Source organism: Haemorhous mexicanus, chromosome 1 (genome assembly GCF_027477595.1).
Source record: "Haemorhous mexicanus isolate bHaeMex1 chromosome 1, bHaeMex1.pri, whole genome shotgun sequence".
NCBI classification, from domain to species: domain Eukaryota; kingdom Metazoa; phylum Chordata; class Aves; order Passeriformes; family Fringillidae; genus Haemorhous; species Haemorhous mexicanus.
In genome coordinates this window covers 71140828-71159275 of record NC_082341.1, presented here as the reverse complement: position 1 = coordinate 71159275, position 18448 = coordinate 71140828, and the positions used below count along the sequence as shown (strand labels likewise).

General features: G+C 47.6%; 1 protein-coding gene across 2 annotated transcripts; it reads right to left on the bottom strand.

The window, feature by feature from the left end:
• Positions 1-2503: 2503 nt before the first annotated feature.
• Positions 2504-18109, bottom strand: IRF4 (interferon regulatory factor 4). 2 transcript variants are annotated; one of them, XM_059853511.1, is made up of 9 exons: positions 17977-18109; positions 16085-16382; positions 15426-15612; positions 14571-14659; positions 13874-14015; positions 12001-12108; positions 10333-10686; positions 6323-6435; positions 2504-4370 (listed from the first exon to the last, which is right to left on the bottom strand). In XM_059853511.1, the coding sequence occupies exons 2-9, from the start codon at positions 16286-16288 to the stop codon at positions 4227-4229; spliced, it is 1341 nt and encodes a 446-aa protein (XP_059709494.1). In that variant the 5' UTR covers positions 16289-16382; positions 17977-18109; the 3' UTR covers positions 2504-4226. The 2 variants fall into 2 exon arrangements, with proteins under 2 accessions (XP_059709494.1, XP_059709498.1); XM_059853515.1 differs by having other exon boundaries at positions 16085-16379; positions 17977-18099.
• Between the last annotated feature and the right edge of the window lie 339 nt (positions 18110-18448).

Here is an 18448-nt window from a genome sequence, read left to right as displayed (position 1 = left end):
GTAGCTGGAGTGGCAGGAGGCTGCCAGCTGCCTGCAGACATGCAAGGCAGCCGTGCTGTGCAGAAACAATAAAAATGCATTTGCAAAATGAAGTCCTGTGTTTCATTGCCATTGTTTACCAGACACTACTCCAGTCTAAGAGATGAAACCTGGACTGGGCTCTTCACACTCTTGATAATTGCCTTTTTGTGGAACATCACCCTGGGCAGAACCACTCAGACATCAGCTGTCCAGTCAGCCTCTGCTAGGGCCAAGCAGAAAAACAAGTCCAAACCCTGAACCAAGGCATCTGGCCTGTTTTTCAGTATCCACTTGGGCACAGGTGATTGCCTTTTCCTATTGCCAGCTGGCAAAAGGACAACGACAACCCATCCAATCAGTGTGTTCATAAGTCATTTAACATCTATTGCTGCAAGAGTCTTATTCTGAGACACCTAGGTCAGCTCCTCCTTCACTGTCATTTCAGCACAGCCAGGGCATGGAGCATACTACAGGCATTGGGCCAGCTGGCTCCTGAAGCTCAGCAGTGGAGCTGGTTGTGGGTCACAGTGGATGAGACCACTCCTCCGGGATGCAACAAGGATGTCCTCACCTGACTACACACTTGAAAGTTAAGTGCTGGAATGGCTGCACACAGCTACCTTGCAACTACTCCAACTCACAGGGACCTGTTGATATCTCTTCAGAGCCAACCAAACTCATAAGCATTAAATCAAAAATCAGTAGCTCTCAGCCTACTACCAGCCAGATCAGAGTTCAGATAAAAACCACCCTGGCAATCTTTATTATCTTTCCATCCAAGTTCATCTAAATTTGACACACAGTTCTGCCTGGGAAAGGAGATACGATTGTTTCAATCTGCTTGGCCTTTCTGGTGAGTGCTCTTTCTCTTTCTCTCTTCCCTCCTCCTTCCTCCCCCCTGCCTCTCTACAAGTATACACAGACAGCGATCTGAGAGCGTGCAAGAGAAAATGCTTTACTTTTTCCTGAAAGCCCTGTGCCGAGGGTGGTGTTTCCCCACCTCCACGCTGCTGACAAAGGCTGATGTAAACACCATGAATGTGCCCGTCTAAAAGGCCACAGGGGTTTTCACGTGAATCCTGCGTTTTTTCCACAAAACCCATTACACTGTACTTCAGCTTAAAATATATCTCCTTGTTTCTGGTTAACCTACAACCCCTCTAAGGCTAATACAGTTTCAAGACAAACTACTCAGCAGAACCAAATTTGGAATATAGGTGCTTCTCTGCTACAAAATCCTTTCAAGAAACGGTTGCAACTGTGGCTGTATTAAAATCAGAAAAACCAATACTGACAGAAAAAACGTTTGAGAAAAAAAAAACAGCTATGCCTTCAGTGTTGACAGGAGTAAAACGTCATTTACAACGCCACCGAAAACATAACAGGAAGGAAGCAGACCTCAGAAACTATAAACAGAATTTAACAGAGGTAGGAAGTACCTCAAATGCTTTCACGTAGTGACTGTAAAAAAGATACTAAAAGGAGAAAATGTTTCCAGGTTTTTTGTTCTTGTTTGCTTTTTGTTTTTTCTCCACTTTAGGGATTCATAGTTATTTTGAACAGCAAGAAATGGTCACAAAAGTAGATGCAGCTTAAAGTTGCAAAACGATTTATGGTACAAATAACAGCTTGATTTTCCTTCCACTCACCCCCCTGCGCCATTCCTCCATGCAAGTTGTGTTTGGGCAGAAATTAGATGGTGCTCTTCTCGCTCTTCTCCCTCCCTCCCTCCCTGCCTCCTTCTCCACAGCTGCTGGCTTTAAATTATGCTACTCCAAGGACAATAATTAAAAGCACATTCCAAAGCCAAAAATTATAATGCACCTTGATAGTCAATAGGAGTCTGCACAAAAAGAGAAAATACTCTGCCCCCGTCTTCAGACGCTTTACAGATCTTGTGACTATTATTTCACACCTTGGTTGCTCTGTAAGTTCCTGCACCCAAAACCCCTCAGGACCCTGATTTCCAGCAAAGAGGGGCTACCTGGTAAACTCCCTCTTCTTTGCAACTTCACTACTTTGGTTCACTTTACCATTGTCCTTTACACCCTTTCCTAGCTTTACTCACTTTAAAGTGCACAGGAAACTCTAACAACCAGGAACTAAGTGGCAGTCAAAGGTTCCGCACATGCTGGGCTGGGCAGGAGAGTACCAGCCTGGTGCCCAGCCCCAGAAGCCCTGGAGGGGCAGAGGCAGAACATGACAACACCAGATCCCCAGCTGCAGGGGCTCTGCTGTACTGTCCATGGACCTGGAAACCAACAGCCGAAGGGGAACCTCCCTATTTTCCCTTTTTCTGCTACCTGTGGCTAATATTGCAGACATTTCCGTAAACAAAAATCCTTACCTTTTGACCTTTCTCTGCACTTTTGGCTCAGAACAGAGTTCCCCATAGACAGCCAGCAGCGCTGCCCAGGTTCACAGTGCAGAACCACACGCGTCAGGTTTGTCCCACTACTGAAAACAACACATACGCACCGAGTTGGTAGGGAAATAGAACTTTATTCCAAGAGGTGAGCTGAAGCAATGAGCATATGAAGCAACAACCACTAGAAAAAAAGTGAAAAACACATCAAATATTTGTATTGTACCAGTTAAGTCTGAACACAGAAATCCCTTTCAGTAAAATGTACACGCCGGACAAAAGCACATGCGAATCTCAGATGGTCACCTAGAGCATTGCTTTTAATGTCTAAGAAAGAGGCCTCCCCTACAAAAATCTTTAAGCCAGGCAAAAAAACCCTTCAAGTAACAAAGTAGAAATGATCTGTTCATTCTGCTTGGCACTGTGGAGAAGGAGGGGGATAATATATCCCAAAAGTGTATGCATCTTTAAGATGTATAAATTCAAAGTCCCTAACACAAGTCTGCTGCCAGACCAAGTACCGTTTTTTCTTCCTCATTTAGGAAGTCAAGTGAAGTATGTCTGCTAAGCACAGGGGGATCGTGTTCTGGAGTGAAAGCTGCTAAGACCACATGGTCTGCCTGCCAGCAAGGAAACTTCATTGACACACACACCCAACAGACTTCTTTGTCTTTCTAACAGCTCCCTACCACAGAAAGCTGCGAACTGCATCAAATTCTGCAAACATTCAAACAAGTATTTCCTTGACTGCCTCAGTACAGAAGGCTAAATGCTGCTCTCCTTGAGCTCTCCTTTCACATTCATTTCAGTACCACTGGAAGAAAGCTGCAAGTGCACACAAACAGCAGAGTTGGCTCTGTCTAAGTCATGGGTGGTGATTATTTTAACCTGGCTTATGTATGTGACATCAAAAAGGGGTAGCTGGACTATTTCTGTGCTATTTGCAAGGTCTGTCAACTTAATTCTAATGCATACATACATACATACAAATGTACATACATATGTACATATATATGTGTATGTATAATGCATGCATGGTAGCTTACAATTGTAAGGAAAAAACAATTTATTTATAAACCTGCTCTTTGGGACTCTAGAATTTTAGTGGTTAATCCACTACATTCACAGGTAATAGGAGATGAACGGTCACTCTTCTTAACACAGTACCATAAATGCATTACTTTAGAAACTGCTATCATGGAGGCTAATCCAATAACAACAACGGCAGCAACAAAATTCGTTGTCAGGACAAGTGTCAGTCAGGCATTAAAAAAATATGTCTCTGAAGAATTGCATTGTTTTCAAAAAATACACTGAAATATTCTATACAAGAAAATAGGCATCACACTTATGAATCTAAATTTATAACCACGTACATGTATTAGCTATTCTCAATAAACCATCTACATTTGCTACCCACCTACAGTAGCTACAGTTTCAAACTGGGAACACTGCGAATTTATGTACTTTCCCTGAGATCAGTAATCCAAAATAAATAGCCCTGCAAAGGTAACAGTGTAAACTCTGGATTTAAGTCTTCGGTAAGGATCGGTCCTCAAAAGCCAAGAAGAACATTAAGCAAACGTAAACACAGCAATCATTTTGTCAGTTTCGAGTTAATTCTCAGCAACAGTGGAACCCCATGTGAGACGTAGCATCCAAATGTTGAAGACCCGTCAATTTTATTGTACAATACAGTTGTCCTAGTTGCTCACTTTCCTATCATTGTACCCCTGAACGCATCCAGCTGGGATAGTGGATGTCCAAATCGTGACCCAGATCTGCTCTTCCACTCTGCACAATCTTTACAGTGCCTTTAAAACCACTCCTTCTGAGGTTCTTACTCCTGAATAGAGGAATGGCGAATAGATGTGTGATAATCCTCTGGACTAGTCACAAGTTCTGGTAAATCATAGCCTCTCAGCAGATGTCCACTGTTTTGTTGAGCAAAGTAATACAGCTGCCTGGCAAACATTGGTTCAACCTTAAGAACAGACAAAATGTTAATCAGACATGTGACAAAACTTCACGCTCCTCATCTTAGTTATTCAGGGGGGTTTTAAGCTAAAAACAAGTTGGGGCAGGACAGTTCTGCTTACCAGAATGGGAATACAATTTCAGTGGTTTCACTAATCTCTGTTTTAAACTAGGTCTTGCCTAGCCTAGGCTAACTCTGCTGCCAAGTGTCTCACTACCTGCACACACTCCTTACCTTCACCACCTTCATTATAAGGGACTGCAGCAGTGACACAAATGATGAATCAACAATTGCAGTCCCTTAGCCAGCCCCAGGCTGTGAGCAATGCCCACAGGACACACATGCCCATGGCCACTCCAAGTGTTTAAATACATGTTGAACGTGCCAAAAGTCTTGTCTGCACTGCAAAGTACTTTGAGGACTTAACTTGAAATGTTGGAGCCCTCAGGTAGGCTGAGATAGGTCACCAAATGACTGTGTCTGGAGATAGATTTCAACCTAACATTTTAGATTACTTTTGTTTCTGTTCATTCAAGCTCTAATGAGAAATTTGTTCAACCACCAAGTGGGATTTGTATGAGTTAACACTGCCTTCACTTCTGTCTCTTCAGAAACCACCACTCCCTCTCAGGGCTTCGGGCTTTGACTGTAAATATTTGAGCTGTACACTGAGAGCAAACACCTGAAACTCTCCTTACTCTCAGTGAAGGACAGGCTGGATGACACTTGTCCACAGCCCTCTCCTGCTGGTCAGCCAATCCCTCCATATTAAAAGACACAGGCACTGCTTTGGAAGAAATAAATGCCAAGGTGGAGACGGGAAGGCAGTGGGACAGGTGCCCCAGGCAGCTTTCAGCATTAACTGATGGTAGAGTCCCACCAGCCCACAAGCCAGGACAGATCAAGAGGATGAGCAGGCTGAGCAATTGGCAGAGGGGAAGCAAAGCTCTGGAAAGAGCAGGAGGTACAGGCTCACAGAGAAGATACGAGGACAAGAGATGGATAAGGGGGCTGGAGGGAGAATGCTACGAAGCAGGGATGCAAAGCTGGAAAGCCAAAATAAGAATGGGAAAAAGTTGAAGGAGAGTCAGGGATGGGCAACCATCCCTAACTAGTCATTGCACAGCTCAGGATGGATTTGTGAGCTTCTCAACTTCCACCCCAGAGATCTGCCAGGCAGCAGTGTCAGCAGAGTAGCAGCACAAAAGCTACACAGCTAAGCAGAGGCCACAGCTTATGGCAGAAATCTGACTTGGCACCCATCCTGCTACTGAAGGGGCTTTCGAAAAATTTAAAAGAGACGCCAGTTTTCTTCTCAAGGATGCAGTAAGTGAAGCCCTGCCACTAATGTGAGCATCACCATCTCTCTTGTGGTTTTATGGGCCAATACAGCCAATTCAGAAAGTACCTGTTCTCAGTCTCCACCATCACCCTCTCTCAGAGAGCATCCCGAAACAGCAGCTCTGAGTGTGTGTGAACTGAGGTCAGCCAGCCCACGAGCCTGACAGCTACTGAACCCTGAAGGTGCAAAGGCAGCCCCTGCATCCCACCAAGTGCTGAGGCCCTTGAGATGCAAGCTGGGATTCTGGAGCACCTTCAGGAACAGTGGGTGTAAAAGCACCACATCCTGCAGGGGCCAGGCAGCCCAAGCAGCTGCACAACTGGCTGCTGGTGATACCAGTACAGCCCAGCAGTTCAGGTACATTTCAGCTTTAGATGGGATTTGCAACAGATCACAAAATGCTCTGTAGAGAGGGAAAAATCGGGTGCTCTGCCCTACTGAGGGATTCCAGTGAGTCCTTGGCAGATCTGGGGATTACACCTTGCTCTGGAAAGTGCTGCATCTTCAACAATTTACCACCTCCCTCATAATCTACATGAGGCACGAAAGCCTGACTGGCAGATTCACATCCTCCAAGGAGTGTGCTTGTTTTAGGTAAGGCAGAAATCCTACTTACATGGGCTGTAATTAGTTTCCTCTGCCTCTGTGGATCTGGAAATTCCTCCCCAAAGCACAGAGCGACCTGATATCTCGGCAGCGGGCGTCCATGGTGAGCAAAGGCTTGCAGCTCTGGGAAGAGAGAAAGTACCGTGCTGTGGAATAATCAGGCGAGCACCACACAGCTACTCATTCACTCCCACCACCAGCAATGGGAGAGAAAAACAGAATGGCAAAAGAAAAAAAAGTGCGGGTTGAGATAAAGACAGTTTAATGGGTAAAAAGAAACAAAAAAAGAAGACAAAACAAAGAAAAACAAGTGATGGAAAAAGCAATCACTTGTGACTGGCTGATCTACACACAGCCAGTGCCCAAGCAACAGCAACCTCTGGCAAATTCCCCCATGCTCTGTTTTACTGCGGAACACAAGGTCATATGCAATGGAATATCCCTCAGCTGGGATTGTTGAAGCCCTGACTGTGCCCCTTCCCAGACTCTTGTCCACCCCAGACTGCAGCCTGTGAGGGCAGAATAAGACAAGGAGAAAGCCTTGACATTGTGCTTGCACTGTTCAACATCAGCTGAATTGTCCCTGTGTTATCAGCACTGTTTAGGTCACAGATCCAAACCATAGCATCACAAGGACCACTATGAAGAAAATTAACCCTGCTCCAGTCAAAACCAGTGCAGGCCAGGAAGACAGACTTTGTGGATGACCTTGGAGCACAGTGGAGAAGATAAAGTAACTCCAGGGGCTGATGAGAGAGGTCAGGAAAAAGACAAAAGGTAAGCACAAGGCACCGGGTTTGGAGACCTTCCCTCGGATCAGGGGGAGCTGGTTACAACACTGCAACTTTTCTGTTTACTTTGCCCCACAATTAATTCCATATGCACAAACCAAGATGTGTTCCAGTTAATACTTCTATGGGACCCTAAGAGCAGAACCCCTGGAGCAGACACTGCTGGTACCATTCAAGGGAGCCATTCAAGCAGACACACAAGAGCAGCACTGAAATGGCTTGGTAGTGCCAGAGACACAAAATACTGCCAGGCACAAAAATTAGCCACAGCCAGACTGTGACAGAGGTAAGGTCACTGTCACACTGTCATTATCACACTGAGGTAAGGAAGGGGAAAGGGCTCTACTTAAGCCATGCACTGAGCCAGCCAAAGAGCTTTCTGTGTCTTCTGTGCCCCTGCACTCTCTTTGCTAACCCATAACCTTGTGCAAAGTAAAATGATGAAATAATATTATTCTAAGAGTCAGATTCCCCAGTGAAAAGTAGCAGGGGAAGCCTTTATAAGGTACTCCCATGCAGACCAGAATCTCCAGTGCTGTGGACCAAATGTTGTTGTTTTGATCCTGCATTTCCAACCAGAAAAGAGAAAATTCAATCTAACACAATATCCTTGCTAAAGTGTGTTTTGAGTGCTGTGTTTCTACACAGCTGATAGGTAAACATTCCATTTTAATTTATAACCCTGCTCATGCTTTCTGGAAAAAGCTGCAATTAACATTAAAGCAAATGTATTATAATGAAGCACCCTCCCTGCTAGAAAGGGAAATGAGAGCCTTTGAACTTGACATGACAAATGCATCTTTTCCCAAAATACACCCCTGCCATTCCTACTCTAACTGCAAGCTTTTCAGACCAAGTTGTGGATTCAGTGGCTTGGACTACTACTCTTACTGAGAGGGCCAGTTAAACAAGTAAAACAATGAGCAGCTCGCTTAAAACATGGACTAAAATGTAGCTTTCTCCAAAGTCTCCCCAGAAACTCCTGAAGTGTGCCATACCCCTCTGGGGATAAAGCAAGAAAGAAGAGATATTTTCCATGGAACTCTGCTTCCCTCTGTGCTGCTACAGGACAAAGAAGGACGACCCACCCTAGGCCAATCCAGCTGATGTGCAACTTCTTTCAACTTCCTCTTTCCCTTGTTTTACTTGGCCTCAGCAATTCTCCAAATCCTGAGTACCCGTGGGAGTGCCCACAACACAGACCTGGAGAAGAAAGCCCTTTCTTTCCCACCACCAGGATAATCATGGTTTGAGTTCAGCCCTGCGCTCCTCCAAAACCTTCTGCTCGCTCTTTCTTCCTTTCCAGGCCCAAGTGCATCATCCAACACCAAAGGGTTCCCCATGAGCCTCCCCAAACCCTTCCCACCTCCTGATACTCCTGCTCCAGCTGCCACTCCTTCTGCCCCACCAATTGTTCTCTGGCTGCCATCCTCACACTCCAAGCTCTCTTCCTCTGTTCTTCTACCCTCCACCCAGCCCAATTTACAACAATTGCAATGCATTTATCTCTCTCCACAGAGCCCATTCCCCTGGTTTCTGATTTATTGCCCCATTTTAGCTTTCTCAGCAGCAGAGGCTTCAGAGCACAGGCCCCAATGCTCCAGTGCAGTTTGCATTGTAGGGTTCAGCTCCTCAGTGGTTTCCCAAGAGCTGTGGCTGGTTCATAGCAGTTCTGCATCTGTCCCTTTCTCTGCTGTTCATGATTCCCTCTCCTGGCAGAGATCATCTGCCTCTCTTCCCAGGGGTGTCCCAGTTTCCCAGCATAGGGGAATCCCTGACCTTGCTTGCAGGCTGGGACCTCATTCAATTAACACAGCAGATGTGTCAGGCCCATGGCAACTCACTTCCAAACTTCACTGAGCAAAAAAACTTCACATGCAAAAACTCACTTTGCACACACCACAGACTGACTGCAACCACACACTTGGGTTTGCACGGGCACTGGTGCATAAGTAATTTAGGAGGGGTGAAAAATAACTATTGCTTGAGCTTATCTTTGGGGTTAGGGGTCTAAAAAGAGATGTCCTGTCAACCATTCGGAAGAACCCAGAGCACATCTAAAAAACCACCTGAGGAAAGGGGAAAGGGATTTCCAAAACCATCACCAGGCGCAGAATTATACATCTTTAAATTAGCATGTGATTGAAGCCCAACCCAATGCCTGACCTCAAATTCCCCTTTCTAACTGTCAATTCTCACATCTATATAAGATTTCTCTCTTTAAATGCAATTTTTTCTTGGCTGTTTCTCCAGGACAGAGTATCAACCTTGGAATATAAAGTATGCTAAAACTGATGATTTGGATTTCATTTCTTGGGGTTTTTTAAATCTTGCAAGGCATTATTCCCCTGAGAGTGTCATGCCAGTGCTGATGACCTGTTCTAGTAAGAAAACACACCAAACCATAGCAACTTAGTTCACCTCTAAGTGATGCCAGAAATATCCAGAAAGGACCAATATCTATTCCTGCTGCCCTAGCTGTCCTCTGGGACAGTGACCACCTCCCACCAGTTTCTCTGAGTGGACAGCTCTCCTCTCTCTAACTGTGCAGGTGTGCTGGGAAGTGGGGTTGAAGCTTTGCCCCTTCCCTTCACGGGCTGTAAGGAGAAGGCACTCTCCTAAAGCACTCCCCTGCTTCCTCTGCACTGCCTTGTGCAAAATGAGACCTTTCCAGAGAGCTCTGGTGAGGTATGCACCTCCTTGCTCAGAATATTAGGCAGTCCTGAAATTCCAGAGTTTGTGAAACTCTTTTGAATTCCTAGATATCTTTTAGACACTGGCACAGACTGAAAAAAAGGCTTGCTACTGAAATTTGTATACTCAGGGCAAGACCTCAGGCTTGCTCTGGGTCAAGCTGAGAGGAGTGCAAGTGCAGACCACCGACCTATCCAGGACTTAGACTAGCAAATCCAAGATGAGGATCCAGTTTTCTGTGTCAATTTATGGGAAAAACTATTTTGCTACGTTCCTCCTTATGCTTCATACAGAAATATGAGAGATTGGGTGTCACCAGCTGAGCCTCAGTTGACTCCTGCTGGTCTGGGCACTGAATGTGCAGAGAGCAGGAATTTATAGGATTACTCAGGATTCAAGCACCTCTCAGCTGCATTTGCCCAGAAGTATCAAGGGGCAATTCTCACTTTAATGAAAAGAGCACTCCCATAAAGCTGATTTGGACAGTGACCAGGTGACATTTCCAAAAGGGTATCAAAGCCATAGTGGGAATTACCTGCTAAAAAGCGCTGAGTGTCAAAGAGCTTGCATGTTTGGTCCCGCTCCAGCTTGTTGGGTCGGTCACTGCAGAGCGCCATTGGCCCATCCCAGTAGATCCTGCTTTGGCAAAGTCTCTTAGCATACAGGCCATCAGGTGCCATCCACAGAATTACTCCTCGTTCCAGGTGGCTCAGCAGTTTTTCTATGTTCTTCCTCTGGCCATTGTCCTCTGGATAAGGGAAGACAACTTGGTCCAGGCTGCTGACCTCGTAGCTTTGGCCGTGGGATATCCTACAGCCCTCAGGACTGGAAGTTGTCACCTCCTTCACCAGTATTTCACGGTAGTACAAGCAGATGTGGAGTCGGCAGTCTACAAGGAGAAACAAACAAACAAAAAACAATCGCTGTGATAAATTAGTATGGATGTTTAATGTTTCAGATCTGTGCTAAGGCCAAGAGACAAGTCTGCATAAGACTTCTGAGCCCAGTGGTCAGCGCCACCCAGAAGGTCATATTAGTCAAAAAAAAAAAAAAGAATATAAATACTAAAATTTTTGGGGCACAGCAGCATTAATGCTCTCTCATCTTATTAAAAGGGCTACTGATGTGTGGGAATTTGGTAGGAACTAAAATACCACCAAGTTCACATTTCCATTTAAAAGAAAAAATCTGCACAGAGAAAGTTGATGTTGGTCACATTTTCCAAGTTCACGTCACAATTAAACCCACCGGCTCAGCACACTTCCTCAGATTTAACAAGGAAGTAGCTGTGTTTCCCCCCAGACTTTGCATAGAAAAGGCTCCTGCACAGGGGACCTGCAAAGCTGCACTCAGCTGCCTGGAGAGAAGCAACTGCTGGCTCCAGCTCCAACGGGGCTGTACCCCAAATCCCCTGCCTTGCTTTCAAATGGCCATTTGGTCCACTTGGCTGACTCCTACGAACTCACACAGCACTGAAAAATATACATAGTGCATACATGTGTGTACAATGTATGTTCACATACACACACAAAGACACACACATCCACACATCCACACTGACCCTGGCTCAGGAGAACAATCCCACTTAAGAAACTCACCAAGCAGCACTTTACAAATCTATCCATTATTTCCATGAAAAGCACACTCTCACACGTTTTCCCAGAACTACTTAGAAAGTTCCCCAGCATCCAGACATCTGCAAACCTGGCTGAAATAACTTCCCTTTTCTTTCCTAAATGTCTTTTTTTTTTCTTTTTTTTTTTTTTCCACCAGGAATAACAAAGATGAGCAAGGCCAGATGGCACCAACAGGAGCACTACAAGCAGTACATATTTTGGGGGATCCTCCCAAATGAAAACCTGAGCCTTAAGTCACTGACATTCCAATCTGCCAAACTGCCAAACTCCCCTAGGAGGGCCTGATTTGGTGTCTCACCAAAGTAACCCAGCACTAACACCACAAGCTAGCGAAGCACTTCCATAAGCTTTAACCACCTCCGTCCCTTGGAGCTGGGGCTGGAAGTGCTTAAGTATCCTAGAAAACAGACTTACAACCATACACCCAAATTCATTCATTAAAGAGGTTGCTTTTTTATCTTCTTCTTTTTTCTTTTAATCTGAAAGGAGAGATGGTGCCTGGGCAAGTCATAAGTGGGAGTCTCTTGTCAAGCTCCCCAGGAAGCCTGGGGGGTTATGGACCTTACCTGACAGAGCGAGGGCTTCACCAGACCTTATGCTTGGCTCAATCGGGATGCCAGGAGTCTGGGACTCAGGAGGAGCACAAGCATAAAAGGTTCCTGTCACTTGACAACCTGTTTTCACAAACAAAAGTCAGTGACAGAGGCCTAAATCCTAGAGAAAAAGCTAGGGCAGAGATCACAGCAATGCAAAAGTGAGTTTTCCTGGGCCCCAACAGGAACACTCTCTCTCTTTCCCCTTCTTAAAAAGGTCTTCTTTCCCAATTCCTCCAGGTAGGCCAACTCTACCAATCACTCCAGATGTTACCTGGACTATATTTTCTATTGGGTCTGCATGAAATAATCTCTTAGTGTTTCTATATTCCCCCAGTCCTTTTCCTTACTAAACATGTTATTCCATTAAAGAAATAATTTCCATTTTTAACTAGGCTACAGTGCTCTTTAAAGTCGCCTGCATGAAACAATTCCTATTTCCAAAAAACTTTACTCATGATGGGTATAACAATAAAGCTGGGATTAACACTGTTTAAATGTAGGTGAAGAAAAATGTGCAGCAGAAGATTATTAGGGTTTTATCAGCAGAACTACTATTTAGAACTACTAAACTGTTCCAACAGATGCCCTTGAGTAAGTGGATTATACCATGGACAACTGATGTGTTCCCACTGTTTCTTAATGCCAATAAAGGCATTTGGAGGATGATGCAAGTGACTTGCAGACAAGAACACTTTACCATTCCCAGTGGCAAAACTCACCACAATCAGGAGCTGGAGTAACTGGGATAAAAAACACCCATCATCTCTTGATGCATTTTATAGCCCAGTGAGAAACACACTATCAACCACTAACAATAGCCTACAAATTCAGCAAAGGATCCAAATGTGTGGAAGTGCTGCAGAGGATGTACTTCAGGGCAGAGCTCATTCAGCTTGCTACCTTGATTTTTTTTATTAGCAAATAACTCAACTAAAGAGCAAAACATTCTGCCTAATAATTCCAATATACTACCAGCAAAAGTTGCAGTGCACTGAGTATTTACTTTATCTGATGCAGATCCAAAGATCTCTGCATCAAAACAGCTGTCCTCTGAAAATATAGCACCTACTCTAAGGGTCCTTTCTTGCTTCCCATCCTTTCCTGCCCTTCTGAACCAGGTGGTTCTCCTCACAAAGCAAACGCCTGCATCCTCAGGTGAGTTACCCTGCAAGGGTCTACAGCACACAGTTCCCTTTCTCTTATGTTTTATTCCCTGCAAGCTTCAGCGCTGCCAATTATTTACAATTTGGGCTTTTTCCTACAGATGCAGAGCTTGGAAAGCCATGATTGTGTTAGGCTCTGGTACTGTGAGATTTTTGGGGAAGGAAACATTCCTTTATTCTGTTTCTGCTGTACCAGCCCCAAGAGAGTATCAATCCATGACAAGTTGTCCCACTGCCACAGCACTAAAATAAAGTAATAATTCCAGCTTTCCCCTAGGGAGAATAATGTCAGTCTAACCCACAAGGCTGGAGGGAAAACCTCACTGGTGTATGCCTCAAAAAGTCCAAAATCAGAGAGAAAAGCTAAAGAACATATGTTCCCATTTGGGGTTTTTGTGAGGGCTGGTTGCCTCCTTTATTGCTCAGGGCTTTGAGACAGCTGAGGACTTTTGGGGGCTGATTTCTATCAATGCAGAGAACTGCACAGCCCACACACCACACATGCAGTGGCAGCGGATGCAAGAGCCAGGACAAAGGTGGGTCCCTTTCAAGGGAACCCAGCACTCCTCTACATCCACATCTGCTAATTCCAATCAAAGCCACAAATAGTAAGCCTGAGGAATCTGAGGTTCCTCCAGGTGGCCAGCCTCAGCAAGCAGCCCTAAACAGGGGTGTCTTACCATTTTCACAGGCGGGCCCCTGCCAGTGATGGCCGCGAGCGGCGAAGGGGATGCTGGCGCACTGGTACGGAATGTCGGGATGCGGCTGCTCCGGGGCAAACTCCCTCCAGTTCCGCTCATGGGGCACCATGTAGTTCGGCACCTATTCAATTTAACGAGGAATTCTTTCAGTAGGCAGCTGTCAGAACTAATGCTATGCGTTGCATCAGCTCTCTCATCTCAGCTCCTTGATTCTCCCTGCCAAAGCCCATGGAGGTCTGAGCTGTGCCCAGGCTCTTGCGGATGGCACTTGGCCACCACCACCAATGAGGCTTTCAAATGAGTTTCTCACCACTGGTGTAAATAATAAGAGGAGTGGAATAACAAAAGGCAGTCAAAGCACTGCTGGTAAATGTCTGCTTGAAAGAGCAAGGCTTCATTGGGTGCTCGCATTCTGGCACCAACAGAATGGCAGTACACTAGGAACTGTTGTCCAACAGAAAAGAGCTATTACTCTGGGATAAACAACACCAAGGGAAATCAATTGCCCTGTGGCCTCATCTGACATTAGAAAAGTTGATTCTCAATTTCTCAGTTCTCATAATGAAATTTCTTCACAGGGAGAACCTGAGAGCCCCACCAGCAAGGACAGACATAGCACAGAAATTGTGCTGCTCAGCGCAGAGGCACCAATCAAAACACTCAACCAATGACATACCTGGGACGGTAGTGCAGTGTAAGGAGATGTTATTGGAAAGGGATGGTTCATCATTAATGGCTGTTCCTCCATGCTGATCTGTTTTGCACCTGCGTTCACCAGAGGGATGAAAGTAAATTATGTCAACCACATCTTAAGGAAATCTGAAATCGGCACAATAAAGGCAAATCCATACAACCTGCCACTGAACAGAGAGAGGACGAAAATGCCTTCCAGTGCCCACCTGGGACTGGATTCCCTGGCTACCCTTGGGCAGTCTGTCCCTCTGGGCTCTGCAGTGCCCCACAACAGTGTGTCCCAGCCAAGCCTTTCCTCTAACAGGAAGGCACCAGGGTCTTCTTGGAGAGCCTGCCCCTTCCCTGACCCCACCCTGGAGGCTGCAGGCTGGGCATCCCTCACTCCCAGCTCTTTCCCCTCCAAGGCAGTTACCTACTGTCTGCCCCAAAATTGCTCTTCCCTGTATTCACAACCTAGATCCAGCATGCCTTTTTTTCTGTTTTGTTTTTTTTTTTGTTTTGTTTTTGCCTGTCCCTTGAGCCGCCTGCTTGGCTCTCACTACACAGAACTGGCAGGGAGGCTCCAGCTAAAAGAGCAATTCCTCCAGTGATGTGCAGGCGCCTGTCTGCATCTTCCTGCAGGGGCTCCCTTTCAGTGCTCCAACTCAAACGCCAGCAGTTCTCCTGCAGACGCAGCCTCTCAAGTCACCAGAACAAGCTGCACTTGAGCCCTCATTTTGGTCCCTTAAAAGACTTAAAAAGGCTGCAGGGTCATTCCAGAAAAGCACACTTCAGTCCTCATATGCTTGCAATGAGACATTTTCACATTCTGTTACACAGGGAATTTGAGATGCTTTACCTTTTTTGGCTCCTTCTGGCACTATTCTGTACACTTTATAGGGATCTGAGATGTCCAGCTGGCTTCTCTCCACCAGTTCTTCAAAGTCATTGCTCTTGTTCAAAGCACACCTTAATCTTGTCTTCCAGGTAGGGGGATCTGGTTTATCAATGCCCTCTCTGAACTTTCCTTTAAAAAGAGCCCAAGCCTGGAAACATTTCAGATAATCAAAAGAGCAGGAAAATAAAAAAGAAAAAGAAAAAAAAAAGGAAGAAAAAAAAGGAAAAAAAAGAATCAAATACAAGGCACAATGTTTGAAACAGCATACATGTGTGTGCTTGCATGTGCATGAATTGTTCATGAATTTACCCCCTACAGGTTTAGGCTAAAAAATAGCAGCATGGTAAGGTACAAAAAACAGTTCAGTGGGCATAAGAAAGGGGAATGAATGTGGAAACAGATGTGCTGTGGTCCCAGAAGCATTTAGCTCCACGCAGAGGACTGGGGCAGGGTGGGCTGTCCCACTAACACAGGGAACACCAGGGCACAGCCAGGCAGTGTCCAGCAGCAGCCCACCAGCAGAACCAGCCTGCAGAGGCAGGTGGCAAGGATGGGATGGTGAGGAGCCCCCTTCCTGCCCTGCCAGCGTTCCACCATGCCAAGCCCAGGCTGAGCCTTACCTTGAAGAGGGCGGCGTCCTCCTCCCGGTTGTAGTCCTGCTTGCCAGCGTGCTTCCAGGGGATGCGGAAGATGCTCTTCTCGTCGTTCTCCCACACCAGCCCGGGGTACTTGCCGCTGTCTATCTGGTCGATCAGCCACTGGCGGAGTTTCCCATTGCCACAGCTCACTGAGTTCATCCCGCACTCGCCCGGCTCCAAGTTCATGCCACTCGTGTCAGAGGTTGGGCGGGGGGTTTTGGGCTGCCCCACCAAGCTGACCTCTCCACGCACGTCCAAGCACCGGCTCTCTGGGAGGCTGCTGAGGAAGGGGAAATGGGCAGGATGTGGGGAGAGGCCAACCCACAGGTTAAGCGCTGGGCTAGGTCTGCATCAGCGGTGCCCAGTCCCTGATGCCACACACACCGCACCAAACAGCAGCCATGGCACACAGCGGGGCCCTGGGGGCCCCGGGAAACACGGTAGAGAGCCTCAGGAAGCTGGGCACAGCCCCCCACGGCCCTCCCCAGGCACTGCCTGTGCTGCAGACTTTGACAGACTTCCCCCTGTCCCGATACTGTTATGCATGAACAGACATCGGTCGTTGAAGTTTTTATTGTAAGTGACTTAAGGCACAGCTCCCCTGTCCTGCTGAGAGTTCAACTGGGAGTAGTTCAACTACTTTTCAACCAACCGAGGAAAAAATCGCATTAAAACAGGCTTGCACGTGATGGTGCACATATGTGCTATCAGACATATCACGCACACAATTCAGAGGGCTTCACACGCAGTTACAGTTTATATGGCATCTATCTATAACACCAAAGCAGCTTTCACAAGCTCCCTTCAGCAAGACACACTTGAACACATGATGTCCTATACATATCTACCCCTCCAACTGCTCCCAGCACGCACACATAGCAACATTCAAATCCATACACTGCATATACCTAAAAGTGGAAAGACAGCAGCCCACAGAGCCCGGCAGAAGGGCACTTATGTCCCCAGGGACGTGGGAGCTGGCAGCCCACCACACAGAGCCCCATGGCTGCACGCAGAGGCGCAGGCGCGCAAGGAGAGCGGCGCGGCTCCGCAGGGATGGGCACCCGCTGGGAAGGTGAGAACTCCAGGACACCGGCACCAGGGAGGGGGACCTGGCGTCAGGTTTGTCTCACCGATCTGGAAAATGCTTGAATGCCCGAAATCTTAGTTTGGTGGGTTCCCACTCCACCCCCCTATTACATTAAGCGATTCCTCACCCGGGAATCTTTGCCTCTACCCACGGGGAGCCGTTCCGAGACCCCTGCCAGACAGGCGCACACTGCTGTGGGTAGATGGGCAGCACCGCTCTGCACCCCTTACACGTCTCCGCAGGGGTAGCATCCCCCCGAAGACCAAACCCGGTCCCCCGGCATCTCCTTTGCACATGGTGCGTCTGGGGGGATGGGGCGCGTTCGGGACCTCGGCTCCCCAGCGCCGAGCCCGTAGGAGTCCGTGCGAAGACCCCAAAAAAGTCGCTTTCCCCCCTTTCACTGTGCATGAAGCGTATCCCTCCCACACATTCCCGCGACCCTCCCGAGGGTAGCGGGAACCGGCCGGGCTGGGGGCCGGTGCGCGCCTTCACCTCAGGAGCAGATAACGGGCGGGTGTTGTTTCTTTTGCTTTAAATTAAGAAAAAAATAGAATGAGGCGGGGGGAAAAATAAAAAGGGAAAGAAAGAAAGGAAAAAAAAAAAAAAGGCAAAGGGCTCGCTCAGGTGCCGACAAGGAGCCACAGGAGAAGTGCCCACCGGGGGAAACCGAGGCGCCCGCACCGCCCACCCCGCCTCCCTGCCCGGCCCGCCGGGTGCCGCGGCGGGAGCGCCGAGCCCGGGGGGCTGGCTGGGGGTCCCGGGGGCTCGGCCGCCCCTCGCTTACCTCTGTCGCCGCGCTGGGAGCGGGCAGGGGCCGCCGGCTGCCGGGCGGCTGCTGAGACGGGGCGCAGAGCGACTGGGCCGATGGCACCGGGAAGTTTCTTTATATGATGGAGGGCGTCGTGCCGGGCGGGGGGAGGCGGGCCCGGAGGTGGAGCCGCCGGAGGGGAGCGGGGACTTGGCGAGCTGGAAAACATCTGAAGCAGTGACACATACCCGTTGCTGGTAAACACGCTGCGGGCGGGAGGGCGTGCAGCCCGGCGCCCTCCGCGTCCCCGCTGGGTTGGGTTTTTTTAAATCTTTACAGACAGACGCACATACATAAATAGCCCAGGGAAACTCCTACCAGTGAGAGCCAGGCGGCTTTTACTGTAAAGACCCAGGTCGCTACACCCACCAGAATCGTCCTAGACGGCGCCGGCCGGGCCCCCGGGATGCTCGGGGAGACGCGGGGGCATCCGCCCACCAGCCCACGC

What these genes read in the sequence shown, in the direction of transcription:
- IRF4 (XM_059853511.1), bottom strand. Translation starts at nt 16,288, where the DNA reads ATGAACTTGGAGCCGGGCGAGTGCGGGATGAACTCAGTGAGCTGTGGC. An exon ending in AGGACGCCGCCCTCTTCAAG is followed by an intron (nt 15,613 to 16,084) that starts GTAAGGCTCAGC and finishes AAATGTTTCCAG; the next exon opens with GCTTGGGCTCTTTTTAAAGG. An exon ending in GGAAACTAATTACAGCCCAT is followed by an intron (nt 4,371 to 6,322) that starts GTAAGTAGGATT and finishes TCTGTTCTTAAG; the next exon opens with GTTGAACCAATGTTTGCCAG.